Raw genomic sequence first — 17,434 nt, forward strand, 5'->3', positions numbered from 1 at the left:
TACGGCACACTATAGCACGCCGTTTTTCATCATTTTTGAGGATTTGAAAAAAAATTAAAAAAAACAAAAAAAACATAGGTTATAGCTCATCGTTTTTTGATTTTTTTTTTTTTTTAATCCTCGTTTTTCATCATTTTTACCATCCCACTGAGCAATAGACGGCTATTAGACGTGCGTCTAAAAATGGGATAAAAAACGTCTAAAAATAGACGTCTATTTTTAGACGTTTTTTATCCAATTTTTAGACGCTCGTCTAATAGCCCATATCGTACGGCATACTGTAGCACGCCGTTTTTCATCATTTTTGAGGATTTGAAAAGAATGGGGAAAAAAACGATGGGTTATAACCCATCGTTTATAGAATTTTGGAATTTTTTTAATCCTCGTTTTTCATCATTTTTACCATCCCACTGAGCAATAGCCGGCTATTAGACGTGCGTCTAAAAATGTGATAAAAAACGTCTAAAAATAGACGTCTAAAAACATCTTAAAATAGACGTCTAAAAAACGAAATAGACGTCCAAAACACGTCTATTTTTAGACGTGTTTTAGACGTCTATTTTTTTTCATCATTTTTGACGATCCCACTGAGCAATATCCGGCTATTAGACGTAAGTCTAAAAATGGGATAAAAAACGTCTAAAAATACACGTCTAAAAAACTTCTTAAAATAGACGTCTAAAAAACGAAATAGACGTCTAAAACACGTCTATTTTTAGACGTGTTTTAGACGTCTATTTTTAGATGTTTTTTTATCCCATTTTTAGACGCTCGTCTAATAGCCCATATCGTACGGCATACTGTAGCACGCCGTTTTTCATCATTTTTGAGGATTTGAAAAGAATGGAAAAAACAACGATGGGTTATAGCCCATCGTTTTTTGAATTTTAAAAATAGACGTCTAAAAAACGTCTAAAAATAGACGTCGAAAAACTTCAAAAAATAGACGTCTAAAACACGTCTATTTTTACACGTGTTTTAGACGTCTATTTTTTGACGTTTTTTTATCCAATTTTTAGACGCTTTTTTATCCTCGTTTTCCATCATTTTTACCATCCCACTGAGCAATAGCCGGCTATTAGACGTGCGTCTAAAAATGGGATAAAAAACTTCTAAAAATAGACGTCTAAAACACGTCTAAAAATAGATGTCTAAAACACGTCTATTTTTAGACGTGTTTTAGACGTCTATTTTTCAACGTTTTTTATCCCATTTTTAGACGCTCGTCTAATAGCCCATATCATACGGCATACTGTAGCACGCCGTTTTTCATCATTTTTGAGGATTAAAAAAAAAAAAAAAAAAAAAAAAAGGTTATAGCCGATCGTTTTTAGAATTTTAGAATTTTTTTTAATCCTCGTTTTTCATCATTTTTACCATCCCACTGAGCAATAGCCGGCTATTAGATGTGCGTCTAAAAATGGTATAAAAAACGTCAAAAAATAGACGTCGAAAAACGTCGAAAAATAGACGTCTAAAACACATCTATTTTTAGACGTGTTTTAGACGTCTATTTTTAGACGTTTTTTATCCCATTTTTAGACGCTCGTCTAATAGCCCATATCATACGGCATACTGTAGCACGCCGTTTTTCATCATTTTTGAGGATTTGAAAAATAATAAAAATAAAAAAACATGGGTTATAGCCCATCGTTTTTTGAATTTTTGTTTTTTTCTAAAAATAGACGTCTAAAAAACGTCTAAAAATAGACGTCTAAAACACGTCTATTTTTAGACGTGTTTTAGACGTCTATTTTTAGACGTTTTTTATCCAATTTTTAGACGCTCGTCTAATAGCCCATATCGTACGGCATACTGTAGCACGCCGTTTTTCATCATTTTTGAGGATTTGAAAAGAATGGAAAAAAAAAAACGATGGGTTATGACCCATCGTTTTTCGAATTTTCAATTTTTTTTTAATCCTCGTTTTTCATCATTTTTACCATCCCACTGAGCAATAGCCGGCTATTAGACGTGCATCTAAAAATGGGATAAAAAACGTCTAAAAATAGACGTCTAAAAAACGTCAAAAAATTGACGTCTAAAAAACGTCTTAAAATAGACGTCTAAAAAAAGAAAATAGACGTCTAAAACACGTCTATTTTTAGACGTGTTTTAGACGTCTATTTTTAGACGTTTTTTATCCCATTTTAGACGCTCGTCTAATAGCCCATATCGTACGGCATACTGTAGCACGCCGTTTTTCATCATTTTTGAGGATTTGAAAAGAATGGAAAAAACAACGATGGGTTATAGCCCATCGTTTTTTGAATTAAAAAAATAGACGTCTAAAAAACGTCTAAAAATAGACATCGAAAAACTTCTAAAAATAGACGTCTAAAACACGTCTATTTTTACACGTGTTTTAGACGTCTATTTCTTGACGTTTTTTATCCCATTTTTAGACGCTTTTTTATCCTCGTTTTCCATCATTTTTACCATCCCACTGAGCAATAGCCGGCTATTAGACGTGCGTCTAAAAATGGGATAAAAAACATCTAAAAATAGACGTCTAAAACACGTCTAAAAATAGACGTCTAAAACACGTCTATTTTTAGACGTGTTTTAGACGTCTAAAACACGTCTATTTTTAGACGTGTTTTAGACGTCTATTTTTCAACGTTTTTTATCCCAATTTTAGACGCTCGTCTAATAGCCCATATCATACGGCATACTGTAGCACGCCGTTTTTCATAATTTTTGATTAAAAAAAAAAAAAAAAAAGGTTATAGCCCATCGTTTTTTTTTTTTTTTTTATCCTCGTTTTTCATCATTTTTGACCATCCCACTGAGCAATAGCCGGCTATTAGACGTGCGTCTAAAAATGGGATAAAAAACTTCGAAAAATACAATAGACGTCGAAAAACGTCGAAAAATAGACGTCTATTTTTAGACGTGTTTTAGACGTCAATTTTTAGACGTTTTTTATCCCATTTTTAGACGCTCGTCTAATAGCCCATATCGTACGGCATAATGTAGCACGCTATTTTTCATCATTTGAGGATTTGAAAAATTATAATAAAAAGAAAACATGGGTTATAGCCCATCGTTTTTTGAATTTTTGTTTTTTTTAATCCTCGTTTTTCATCATTTTTGACCATCCCACTGAGCAATAGACGGCTATTAGACGTGCGTCTAAAAATGGGATAAAAAACGTCTAAAAATAGACGTCTAAAAAACGTCTAAAAATAGACGTCTAAAAAACGTCTAAAAATAGACGTCTAAAAAACGTCTAAAAATACACGTCTAAAAAAGCGTCTTAAAATAGACGTCTAAAGCACGTCTATTTTTAGACGTGTTTTAGACGTCTATTTTTAGACGTTTCTTTATCCCATTTTTAGACGCTCGTCTAATAGCCCATATCATACGGCATACTGTAGCACGCCGTTTTTCATCATTTGAGGATTTGAAAAATAAAATAAATAAAAAAACATGGGTTATAGCCCATCGTTTTTAGATTTTTTTTTTCTTTAATCCTCGTTTTTCATCATTTTTGACCATCCCACTGAGCAATAGACGGCTATTAGACGTGAGTCTAAAAATGGGATAAAAAACGTCTAAAAATAGACGTCTAAAAAACGTCTAAAAATAGACGTCTAAAACACGTCTATTTTTAGACGTGTTTTAGACGTCTATTTTTAGATGTTTTTTATCCCATTTTTAGACGCTCGTCTAATAGCCCATATCGTACGGCATAATGTAGCACGCTGTTTTTCATCATTTGAGGATTTGAAGAATAATAAAAATAAAAAAACATGGGTTATAGCCCATCGTTTTTAGAATTTTTGTTTTTTTTAATCCTCGTTTTTCATCATTTTTGACCATCCCACTGAGCAATAGACGGCTATTAGACGTGCGTCTAAAAATGGGATAAAAAACGTCTAAAAATAGACGTCTAAAAAACGTCTAAAAATAGACGTCTAAAACACGTCTATTTCTAGACGTGTTTTAGACGTCTATTTTTAGATGTTTTTTATCCCATTTTTAGACGCTCGTCTAATAGCCCATATCGTACGGCATAATGTAGCACGCTGTTTTTCATAATTTGAGGATTTGAAAATAATGGAGAAAAAAAACCGATGGGTTATAGGTTATAGATTTTTTGATATTTTTTATCCTGGTTTTTCATCATTTTTGACCATGTGCTATAGCCCATATCGTACGGCATACTATAACACGCCGTTTTCCATCATGTTTTAGTTTATTTTTATTTTTTATTAAACAAACGATGGGCTATATTCCAAAAAAGTCTATAAGGCTATAATCCATGGTCACAGACCGCATACTGGTCAAGGTCATTTATACTGGTCACGGTCATTTATACTGGTCAAGGTCATTTACTAGTATTATGAAGGTCATTTATACTGGTCAAGGTCATTGAGCGGCACGCTATAGTTCACGATTCTTCATCGTTGTTGAGGATTTGAATAAAGGTGAAAATCAAGGAAAAGCTAAAGGATATAGTCCATGGTGTCGGAGGGCATACTATTGTATGTCGTTTCACGATTTGAAAAAAACTGAAAATCGCGGAAAAGCGAGAGGCTATAGTCCATGGTCTCGGAGGGCATACTATATAGTATGTTGTTTTACACGATTTGAGGATTTGAAAAAAGGTGAAAATCGCGGAAAAGCAAAAGGCTATATATAGTCCATGGTCTCAGAGGGCATACTATAGTATGTCGTTTTAAATGATTTTGGAGGATTTGAAAAAAAACATGAAAATCATGGAAAAGCGAAACGCTATATATAGTCCATGGTCTCGGAGTGAACATAAATCATAAGTAATAAATAGACTTGGTAACCAAACTGTAGGGAGTACAAACACAGTAGAGAACCTGTGGGTAATCTATGAAAAGGCAACACAATGAGCAGAAAAAGAAGAAAAGAAACGATGTAAATACAACAAATTGAACAGAGCACTGCAGGGACTTGAACCCCGTTCTGGTAAACCAGGAGTACCACACCAGTGCCTTAGTTTGTTTTGTTGTAATTTACAGGTCAATTATTTTCAACTTTTTCCTCAAATCCTGCAAAATCATGAAAAACGGCATGCGGTCTGAAACCATGGGCCATCTATAGTATGTCGTTTTTTCATGATTTTCATCTATTTTCAAAACCTCCAAAATCATTAGCTTGTAGATCTGATTTGTTTTGCCAATGTTCCTCAGAATAGTGATTAGTCGTTAATGTAATAAATACATAAATGGAAATGGATGGATTTATTTCATTAACGATATGAACGAATTAATGAATACTAAATGAAAAAGAGTTGCAATCAAAGATTTGGAACTCCTCTGTAGTAACGCTGAGGAAGCTGTGATCAGAACCATCACTGGCTTCTGGTTAAATACAGAACCATGTGATCAGAACCATCACTGGCTCCTGGTTAAATACAGAACCAGCTATCCAATAATAATATTGGATCACGCTAAAGGAGGTCAAAAACACAAAGTTTCATAGTTAACTGCAACCTCCGGTCACAATTTAAAGGCGTCATATAATCCCGTGATGGATGGGACACGAGTTGGCATGACACTAAAATAAGTAAATCATAGCGTTAAAGACTTATAGCATGTTACATAGACAGCACTAGAATTGCATTTTTTGTAATCCTAGCACTTTAGTATATATATATATATACACACGTCATCATTGATGTTCTTTGCAATGCCATTGTCATGATATTTGCATATAAATACCCCCCACAGAGGCTGAAATTCACACAAATTAAAAATATCTGGACAATTTAACCTATGACCTGTAGTTGTGATTAGAATGTCTAGAACATGTTTTATTTATTATTGTGAAAGATATAATCCTCATAATGCATGTTCTAAAAGTGTGAACAACAGATGCTGCATTGGGTGAAGTTATGACATGAGCATAACCCACAGGCAATGCAACGGGAATCACCGCCTGACAATTATACAGCTGATACACCGTCTCCATTACGCCTGTATGAGATGTCATTAACCCATTCTTTTTTTTTTTTAAGATATTTTTTTGCGGCTTACGCCTTTTATTGATTTTTTAAGGGACAGATAGTAGGCTGACAGGAAACGGGAGAGAGATGGGGGGATGACATGCGGTAAAGGCCGTGGCGGGTTCGGGAGTCGAACCCGCGGAACACCGCGACTGGATCACCAGTCCGGTGCCCAGACCGTTACGCTACGGCCTGGGCCACCCATTCTGACCTGAGATCAGATTCTAAAAAATGTCAGTCGTTCTTCGATTTTTCAAAAATAGCAGACCTACAAGCTCATAGCGCGCCACTCGGTGGCGCGCTATGAGCTTGTAGATCTGCTATTTTTCAATAGCTAAAGCATAACATGATGCTGACACCAAAATGGGTGCCCGGTCAGAATGGGTTAATAAAGCTGATACACTGTCTCCATTACGCTTGTTCATGAGATGCAAGTAATTTGTTTGTAAATGCCAAAACACAATGATTAGAGCGCAGCAGGGAATCGAACCCCATTCCAGTAAACCAGAAGCGCCATGCCTGTGCCTCGTTTTGTGTTTATTTTTATCATTACCATAAGACTGTTTTCTTTATACAATTGAAAACTGGAAGACTCACTCCACAAATACCTTAAGAAAAACTCCTAGACGTCAACTAAGAAAATATATTAATTGTTCATGCTCATAAAGTGCTGCAAAGTGCTAAAAGTGAAGAGTGCAGCAGAAAACGTTTGGGTCATAGGCCCATCGTCAGTGCCTCGCCTATTGACCGGCGTGAATTATGAAGTTTTAACTGCAAATAGAAGCATAAATAAATCACTTCAATACACATCACATACCGGGCCTGTGTTCATATGGTATGTGTAAAGACGCAATGAAGCTTCACTCGCACATTATAAAAGACATACATCACATCAATCCACATCACATACCTAACCCTAACCTAACCCTGCGTTCATTATGTGATGTGGGGATGACATGAAGCAGCTTTACACAAATTAGATCTGATGATATAGCACAGACAATGGTCTTATGACCTAGATGTTTGCTGCTGCACTGTTGACTTGGAACACTTTGAGCGCTTTATGAACATGAACAATAACATAAATAGATTTTCTTGGTCTCTGCCCAAGTAGTCGTCATTAGGTTTTTGTGGAACGAGTATTTTTTCCAGCCAGTTGTCCCATGTTTCCTACATTTACATATTTTAAAACATTCACAGAAATAAGTGAATGAGAAAGAGAAAGACTGTACAATTTATGTCATTTGTGGATGATTGACATGAATTATACAAGGTGCAAATTATGCAATTGCAGCAGCATTCTTATTTGCGTCATGTTCTTTGTGCCCCTGTATTTGTAAGCAAGACAGCAACACTATGAACATTAGTACACAACAGCAATAAACAAAATTCATATGGCGTGAACGATGCGCCTACATTATTTCCCGTTCTGAACGCAACAGTGTGTACCTCACCTAAAAAAAAAAATGAGGCAGACCGATGTGAATGGCGAGCTATCCGCAATTGCTGTGAAATAGTCACATACAAATCACATAAATGCACATCACATACTGGGCCTGTGTTCATATGGGATGTGAACTGATGGGATGACGCTTTACCGGAAAATTACGAAATGTATAACGATACAGTTCCAATCAATTGATGAGAAACTGTACGCGAGACATGACCCGAATCACGCACCACATACACTAGTGAAGAACTAGTGTTTACTTATTAAAAAAATAAAATGCGATTAAAAACTCAGAGACCACAAAAACAAACAACTTTATTAAAGCAAAGATAGAGAAAAGATGAAGGTCGGGTAGAAACCTTGTATGTCCAAAAAAGTGACTTCTCTGGACCAAAAACAAACCTGTGATCCAATGATATTTATGATTAATATAATAATCTGTTGTGTTGCAATGTTAATATTTAGTCACAAGCTCTTGTTTAATATAACATGTATTTTTTTTTTATATATTCAACCGCTGAAGTAACAAAATATTCAATAATGGATTATCTTGGCATCGTGAGCTTGTAGATCGGCTACATTAGTGTTTGACACTGTAGCATGACATGAAAATTAATTTACAAAACAAGGTTGAACTATGGATATAAAAGGTTTCTGCCTGACAGCCGTAGATAATAAACTATGCTCACTTACCTTCAATATCAGCCACAAAAACTCAAATCACACTAACCAAGGAAGAAAATGACACATCCACCATCATTTTCTTCCTGTTAGTTTGCACAGATCTACAGCATAGAAGGCTGTAAACAGTAGGGATGTAACGATACAAGTTCATTATGGCGATACAATGATTTTAAATCGATACAGCAACTATTTAATTGACTTTTTTTAAATCAAGTAATTAAACTAATTTTTCATTCTAAAAAAATGCTAAATACCACAGAAATGTAGTATTGATACAATCGCTTAATTGCATAGCAAAATGATTAGATACCGATTATTTCCATTGCAAAACGATACATAGTCAATGTTGCGGTTTTCATTTCGATATGCTTAGATTCTTGAAATTAAAGTTTTCGATGCAGTTACAATATTGTTACACCCCTAGTAAACAGTGTTAAGCAGGCTACATGCTACCATAACGATACCAGACATAAATTACATTTGTACACACAAAGTCCACTAGTGAAGAACTAGGGAAATAGATAGGCAAGAAGAAAGAAATTACTTATAAAAAAAGAAAGCGAAATGCGATTAAAAACTCTGACAACAAAAATAAATAACTTTATTAAAAGCAAAGAATAGCGGAGAAAAGATGAAAGTGAAGAGACTAGAATCGTGAATGACAACATACGGTATGGTAGCATGTAGCCCACTTACACAAGCAGCAGCAGGAATAAAAAGGTTAAATACTAACCTTCCCTGCTAACAGCAAGCAGCAGCAGCAGCAGAGGAAGACATCAGTATGAAGGTCCAAACGCTGTCAGCTTCAGGTTCTGAAATGACAAGGGAAAAAAGAAAAAACAAACATTTAGTTGTCGGCCTACAGGATGACATTTTGGAAGTCATAACAGTAACTGACAGGGCTGTGTCACCATTATTCTACTGTATTAATAACAGATCTACCCTCTCAAGTTTTTAGCTTGTACAGCGGCCATTTCCACTCCGCTAATTGTCTCCACCAGGCCGAAGGCATGGGGGGGAGAGTATGTTTTGCACTCCGTCCGTCCGTGTGTGTCCGTCCGTCCGTGAACAGCTAATCTCGGCCACCGTTAACCCGGTCGATGCCAAATTTTGCACACACACTCCCTGGATGCCAACGATGAACCTCTGCCCCAAACTTTCCAGAACGGCCTGTTATAGCGCCACCAAGAGGCCGCTTTGTGCAAAACAAGTTTTTGCACAGTACACCTACAGATTTTGTCCAAACATCACGCAAATTGGTACAGTCTCTCTAGAGCCATTCAACGAAACCAGTCTTTCAGATTTCCAGAACGGCCTGTTATAGCGCCACCAGGAGGCCACTTTGTGCAAAACAAGTTTTTGCACAGTACACCTACAGATTTTGTCCAAACATCACGCAAATTGGTACACAGTCTCTCTAGAGCCATTCAACGAAACCAGTCTTTCAGATTTCCACAACGGCCTGTTATAGCGCCACCAGGAGGCCGCTTTGTGCAAAACAAGTTTTTGCACAGTACACCTACATATTGTCCAAACATCATGCAAATTGGTACACAGTCTCTCTAGAGCAGTCAACGAAACCGGTCTTTCAGATTTCTCAGACTCCATCCTGATTGGTTAAGATTGGCTTCCAAAGTTGACAGGAGTGCTCAGTTTCAAACAAAATGCTGCAAATCATGAACACATCGCGTGATTTCCGTGAAATTGTGCACCCACATTCCCACTAGGCAGAGGACGAAATGCCACATGAACAATTTCAACTCAGCCTCAAGGTGGCGCTATAACTGGCCGAAAAGTGTTTTTACCTCTAACTGCACGGATCTGTGGATAACTTTGTATGCCAACTCCCTAGAGGCCAAGGAAAAACCTTTGCCTGGAATTCTTCACATCTGCTCATCCTGGTGGAGACCTGTGCCCAGTAGGGCACTTTTTCTAGTTTGATCATATTCAGACCTCGGCCATCTTGCCAGCAAGGTGCCAAGTAGGTGCAACTTCCCATTGACAACCCAGTCAGCCAAACAGAAAAGCCCTGGGTGGGAACCCCTTTTGGTGTTGGCATTATGTTATGCTTTAGCTATTGAAAAATAGCAGATCTACAAGCTCGTAGTGCCACTCGGTGGCGCGCTATGAGCTTGTAGATCTGTTATTTTGAAAAATCAAAGAACGGCTGACATAGAAACAGCTTTTTCAGAAAACTGTCAGGATGTAGAAGACATTTTTAGAATCTGATCTCAGGTCAAAATGGGTTAAACACCAACATTGCAGCTGTATGAAAAGCTTGAATTATGCTCCATCTGCAATGTTGGTGAGTTTGACGTTTAATACAATTAGATAAGACTTTTCTGTTTGGATGAATGGGCCGTCATTGGGAGGTTGCACCTAGTTAGCAAGATGGCTGCAGTCTGAATAAGGTAAATTGGGACACTTCACCCCCGTTTTGAAACCAGATTTTATCTTAATGACTTTGGAAGACAAACATTTTCCTGGGGGTTTTATGTGGGTAATATGTCTTTTTAGATATTTTAGTATTTCAAAGTGTCCATGATGTGTCCACTGGGCTCACTTTATTCCTGGACTACATGTTGTCTCAGTAAGACAGCCCTCCCCCTATCCACAAGGTTCAGTGCACCAAAGGCAAAGCATTATGGGAATTGTAGTCCGGGAAGGAAGTGAGCCCAGAGTCCATGACATCACAGACACATTACCCACATAAAAACCCCAGGAAAGTGTTTGTCTCCCAAACATTACAATAAGATCTGGTTGCAAAATGGCTGAAGTGTCCTTTTAATTATTTTTTGGAAAAGTATAAATTTAATTAGTCATATCTGCCTCGTGCAACTATTTATTGAAGAAATTAAAAACTTTGTAGTCATGTGTTCAAAGTCAAACAATTAAATCGCAATCATTTGTATGACTATGAATGGTCAACTTAACATGTTGTAATGGTGACACAGCCCTAGTTTCTACTACAGCCACATGTAATCCAGGTACATACCGTGGGGGGCCTTCCGTCACTCGGTTGAAGATAAGCTGGTATTAATAGAGCCACGAAGGTTATATGGCACATATGTCCAGAGCACCGTTCGCCACGTAATCTCAGGGAGAGCGTTCGTTGACACCGTTATACGTTTCAGCTCTCGGGGGCTTGCTGCATCGACTCAGTCCAGGTTCCATCTCCATGCCCCCTTTCCTGAGTAGACACTCTATTATACCAGCCATCTCCTGATGACTGCATCCAAGGTCACCGCATGACGCCAAGGTCACATGATTAACCTGCAAGACACATACATAAACCAACATTACACTCCATTTCCAGATTTTACACATTGTATAATTCATAATATTAAATAAAATCTAGAAAGCAGCCATAGCCAGTTGCTCAATATGAGCTGACCTCATCACATTAGTCATGATGTCTATGGCTGATTTTAGCCCAAGGAGTATATTTTGTGCAAAACTAATGCTTGGAATGGATTCAGAATCATGAAAAACCCCTAGTTTGACATATCACATGGTACTTAAAGCAAAAGGAAAGTTTGACTTTTTTGCCTGCCATAGGTTGTTAAAGGTAGGGTCACAAGAAACCCCTATTAAAAAAAAAAAAAAACAAAAAAAAAAAAAAAACGATTGCCCAATACTCTGAGCCAGTCAGCAAGTGGATTCATGAATATATAGACAATATTTTAGGCACCCCCCACCCCCCCCAGAAAATCCACCAAATTTCCTAGCTGCAATATGCAATTTGCATTCTGCTTGTTAAACTCAACATTGCAGCTCTAGGCCGAGCTTGAATTATCCTCTTTCAATCTGCTGAGCTTTAGACATGTTATGAGCTACTTTGTCAAGAAATTCTGTGCAGGTGATTTGGAAGTGTTGGAGTTTGGAAGTGCTTGTTGAAGTAACTGAACGGCCCTGCGTACCACCCGTTTGGAGTTTTCACATAATGGGTGGCAGCAAGACGACCCGTTAATAAAAACAAGTGCAACATATCACAGCATGGAATTTCTTGACAGAAAACAAACACTTTGCAGATTGAAAGAGGATAATTCAAGTTTTCCCTACAGCTGCAATGTCAGATCACAAAAGCAATTTAGAATGGAGGGTATTGCAACTCATCCCATTATTTTAAAAAAAGAGCTACAATTGCGCTAAATGTAGGTTATGTTTTATAAAAATCCAAATCTACAAAGTAACTAGTTAAATTTCCAGATAAGAGTATAAAAGTACAATATTGTCCACAGTACTTCAGTAAATGTAATGATTTGCTTTCCACCAGTGGTGTAAAGTAACTAAGTAATTTTACTTAAGTAAGATGGTATTTAAGTACTTTATTTGCAAGTTGAAAACTTTAGGTACTAGTTACTTTAGAGATTTTTGAAAACATACCACAACCACTTCAACCCTATACATTTTGGCAATTTGAAAATAGCCAATCTACAAGCTCACAATGCATCGCAACCCATTGCGAGCTTGTAGATCTGCCATTTTCAATTGTACACATTTTGAACTTGTGAAGTGGGACATTCTGCAATATGAGTAGCCTACTTTAAGTACATTTTGATGCAGACACTTTTACCCAGTACATTTTCAATTCTGTACTTTTTCTTGTAAATTGCAGTATTGGTACTTTTAATTAGGTAAAACAATTGAGTACTTTTTTCCACCACTGTTTAGAACAATGTTTAGTTTGTTACTTTGTTTCCTTCTCAAACAGGACAAACATTCCTCACAATAAACAGTCAACAGTCCTACACACACTAATGTTTAAACAATAACCATGTGCTTCTCAAACAAACATTAATGTTAATGTTCAGGAGGCTAAAACCCTCCATGTGCTTCTCAAACAAACAATTCTTACCTTGAAACAGGACGCCAGAGAACCACTGCTTTGCGCATGTCCACCGTTCCTATTTAAATCTAAAGCCACGCCCACTGGATCCTGAAAGTCCGTCCTCATTGGTCCCTCAGAGTGAACGGATCAATGAATCCACTGCAGCTGTGTGCGCCACGCATGCACGCACGCACACACACACACACACACACACACACACACACACACACACACACACACACACACACACACACACACACACACACACACACACACACACACACACACACACACACACACACAGCAAAACAAAAAGGAGCATTGCACCACCCTGTGGCACCAACCGGCACTGCATACTGACTGTTGCAAGACACGCACACACACGCACGAGTGGTGGAATTTGGAGTAGCCTGGATTAAGTAAGTAAGCAAGTAAGCAAGTAAGCAAGCAAGCAAGCAAGCAAGCAGGCAAGCAAGCAAGCAGGCAAGCAGGCAAGCAGGCAAGCAGGCAAGCAGGCAGGCAGGCAGGCAGGCAGGCAGGCAGGCAGGCAGGCAGGCAGGCAGGCAAACAGACAGACAGCACTTTGTAGATCATTGGGGGAAGAAATAACTGAACCAGTTCAATTATCTAATGTGATCCTGGGCTCTACACACCCTCCACTCATGCTTCCTTCATGCCTGAGTGTCCAAGTTATTCCAACCAGTTCCTTTCCCCTCCATCAGGTGCCCCGGCTGGCCAGGGGGAGGCAGTTTAGAGACCAGGATTACTGCATGTTTTTTATGAGGGTACCTACCTAGCCTATAGGGACACAGGGAGAACATGCAAACTCCACACCTGCCTAATATTGAACCAGTTCAGAGTGTTTCCACAGTTCAACTGAAAATTCATTGGTGCAGAATCCTAAAAGTTGGTTCCAAGAACTGGAACCAAAAAATTGCGTGTTTTCTGTTTCTGAGAATGTGTTGTTGATACTTACCATCCTCTTCATTCCGTCCATGGTTCGTCCATGGTCCATGGTACTACAATATGGCTACAAAAAATGGCTGACCTTAACTCTGAACGGGAACCCATTTTGGTGTTAGCATCATGTTATGCTTTAGCTATTGAAAAATAGCAGATCTACAAGCTCATAGCGCGCCACCGAGTGGCGCGCTATGAGCTTGTAGGTCTGTTATTTTTGAAAAATCGAAGAGCGACTGACATATTTAGAATCTGATCTCAGTTCAGAATGGGTTAATCAGACCAGTGTGTGTCCAGTGGAAACCTCGTATGAATCTGATCTCAGGTCAGAATGGGTTAAAGTTTATCGACTACAATATGGCTACAAATAATGGCTGACCTTAAAATACAAGTGGTCTTAGTTTAACACCTTTGAACACTTTGGTAGTAGCTCTGTATCTCTGTATTGTATATTGCATGTATCGTACAATTACTGATGAATTGATTATAATGGACAAAACGTTTGTGTTGTTCTTTTAGCATAACCTTTGACTGTACTAACTGTACTGGTAACTGCTTAATAAAGCATTCAATCAATCAATTAAAGCTGTGATGAAAACAAGTGTGGGATCATATATTTGCATATTTACATTAATGTAATGTTTATTTGTCACGCTCACTGTATACAGTATACAGTTAACTGTAAGTATATCGATATGTTAACATATCGTATATTGTATCGTTTTGCAATGGAAATAATCAGAAATTGAATAGTTTTGCAGTGTAAATAATCAATACTCAGTGTTATGTATTTTTAAGGATACATATTTAAATCTTATGAATATTAATATCCCAACACTTTATTGTCTTACTCCATTGTAAGCGGAGAATTGGAAGAATGTAATCGAGTAAAAGCACTCGACTCAAAAAGTACCTAATGTAAAGGACTTTAAAACCTTTTAAACCAAGTGAATATTAAACCTTATCTTTAATGTTATGTTGAACTTATAAAAATGTAATCCGATACTAAGGAAAAATACTTTAGAGGGAAAACTACAATACTAAAATGAGTAAAAGTAAGAGTACCAGAGTATACCAGAATACCTTAGAATGAAGTTTGACACAGACACAGAGAAGGAGGCCACAAGCAGTCAGCAAAGGATTTTCCATTTGATATATTACCAATTACATCGGGAGAGAAAATGGCAGGTCCGTACAGCGTTGAAAAAGATCTCTCCCCATGTTCACAAAATGGACACGGTTAATATAGCATATTATAATCAGATAGAGTACGCTACACAGAGCAACGTGTCAAAGAGCCAAGGGATGATACACTGTCACTTCCTATCCAAACCAGGAAGCTAATGCATGGGAAATGTAGTTTAAGGGTGAATTGTAGTTTATAACTGGATTCTAGTCAAGTTAGTAGGAGACTAATTGTCTGCTACGGAACTTAACGGAAGCATACCAACTCAAGGGCAAAAAAACATGTTGTTCACAGACACACTGGGTGTTATGGCAAACAAGAGAAAACTATTCTTTATCTCAGGCTGGCTAGGGGAGAAGTGAGATGTAACTTAGTGGAACATCGTGACATGAAAAATAAGTCATATAGGGCATATGATTTATATAACGATTCCTAATTATTGCAGGGCACATGTAAACAAATGTACAAACAAATCTAAAAATACCTATCACTCAGTATTTGTGCATTGTATTTAGCAATGTTAAGAATAAAAAAATAAAAAGATGGGTTAAATTACTTCTCCGTTCCCCGTGTTCATGTCAAGGTGTGGGTTAATTTGTCCAGAGAATCACTGTGTTTACTTATTCATACCCATAATAATAAATCTTTCCCCTAAAAAACCTGCACATTCACAAGTTTTAGACATATTTAACGTGTTTGCTAAATGTTACTGTATCGATTTCAAATCATTGAATCGGATCGTATCGGATCGCCATTGGTGTGGTTTGGACCATTGGATTCACCTTACTCCCACGTGGACACTTTCCAGCCGGGCTCATTCATTCCATTCTAAATATCATGGATTTTACACATTAAATACTGGTTCAGTCAAATCCGTCAACAAGGCCTGCCATATGCACTGGAAATATGTGCGTGACATTTCTCTTTTAAAACAATGTTTTATTTATAGGGAAACTATTGGTGGAGAGGTTTCCCCGCAAGCACACTGTCGCGCATGGACGCGCACGTCCCCTGCTGCGCGTAGCTTAAAAACCGGGTTTTTAGACAGCTGGTGGATGGAAAAGAAGCTCCACCTCCGCTCCCGACGGACGCGGAGGAGAGCGCGTCCGTGAAGCTGTCCGCCGCTGTTTCGGCGATGTAGTGCCGAAATGATTTCGGCTCGTCAGAAATTTTCTGTAGCACCGAAGGGCCGACTTTAGGACGGTTTAAAAAAAAATGTCTTCTAAATCATGACAGTTTTCTGAAAAACCTCATGTTTCTATATCAATATTTCATGTCAAGAACCCCAAAAAATTACATGTAGGCCTAATTGTCCACGACCCAAATCTGAAAATATGTCGTTCCAGGAACCCTCCAGAAACAAAGATTTGAGTTAAAAACATTCGCTCTGAAAGAATATATTCAAACATTTGGGCCACATTTTCACGATAAAAAAGAAAATATATAGCAGATCTACAAGCTCGTAGTGTGCCACTCGGTGGCGCGCTACGAGCTTGTAGATCTGCTAAAGTATAAACATTAACAGCTTAAAACACCAAGAGGGGTTAAATAATTCTCTCCCGTCCCGAACGGGTTATTTTTTATAAACAAAGCGTCATGGTCTCGGGGTGGCGTTTCTCCTGACGGCGTTGGGGTCGTGGTCGGCGTCCATCTTGAAGCGGGACGGCCGTATCTTCATGACGGTGGTCTTCAGGGAGTACCACCACCCCCGCCAGGGGAACCACACCACCCCGTCGTCTGTGGCCGCGCTGTAGGGACCCCCGCGATGGTAGACGCCGTTCAGGTGGGCTGAATGACACCTATATATACGGGCCGGAATGGAGACAGTAATATGAAGGCATCTACTTAACCCATTCTGACCTGAGATCAGATTCATACGAGGTTTCCGCCGGACACACACTGGTCTGATGAACCCATTCTGACCTGAGATCAGATTCTAAAAAGAAGTAGATCTGCTATTTTTCAATAGTTAAAGTATAACATAATGCTTAAAACACCAAAAGGGGTTCCCGTCCAGAATGGGTTATAGTGTTAGGGTCCATTTGGTTACATAGCAATTAAAATAAAAGTAGTACAAGCTTGTAGCGTGTGCCTTTGTAGATTTGCTATTTCTTTTAATCTTGAATATGTGTGGAAATCTTTGAATATACATATATATTTCTAAAGCGAACATTTTAAACTCATGTCTTTGCTTCCGGGGGGTCATTGGAACAAAATAGTTTTAGATAGTCCACGGCCAAATACATATATTCTCTATATACATGTATACATTCATTAATCCACTTGCTGACCGGCTGTCACTATTGGGCAATATATTTTTTCATTAACAGCCTATGGCAG

The 17,434-nt window shown here is 38.0% G+C and overlaps 2 protein-coding genes across 3 annotated transcripts in view; one reads left to right on the forward strand and one right to left on the reverse strand.

Annotated features, from left to right (window-relative positions):
- Window positions 1–17,434, forward strand: part of LOC310873828 (chemerin-like receptor 1) — a gene marked incomplete at both ends in the record, with an annotated part of 592,518 nt that overhangs the window by 208,037 nt on the left and 367,047 nt on the right. The window lies entirely within an intron of this gene.
- The window catches only part of LOC310873248 (fibrinogen-like protein 1), a 37,339-nt gene continuing 36,574 nt past the window's right edge, over window positions 16,670–17,434 (reverse strand). For both annotated transcript variants that reach the window (XM_083785587.1, XM_083785586.1), the window contains one exon: window positions 16,670–16,893. In XM_083785587.1, the coding sequence (XP_083641713.1) occupies window positions 16,689–16,893 (205 nt within the window). In that variant the 3' untranslated portion in view covers window positions 16,670–16,688. The remainder of the gene's footprint in view (window positions 16,894–17,434) is intronic.

This window comes from Protomyctophum parallelum (assembly GCF_964188405.1).
Source record: "Protomyctophum parallelum genome assembly, chromosome: 16".
In the NCBI taxonomy this organism is placed as follows: domain Eukaryota; kingdom Metazoa; phylum Chordata; class Actinopteri; order Myctophiformes; family Myctophidae; genus Protomyctophum; species Protomyctophum parallelum.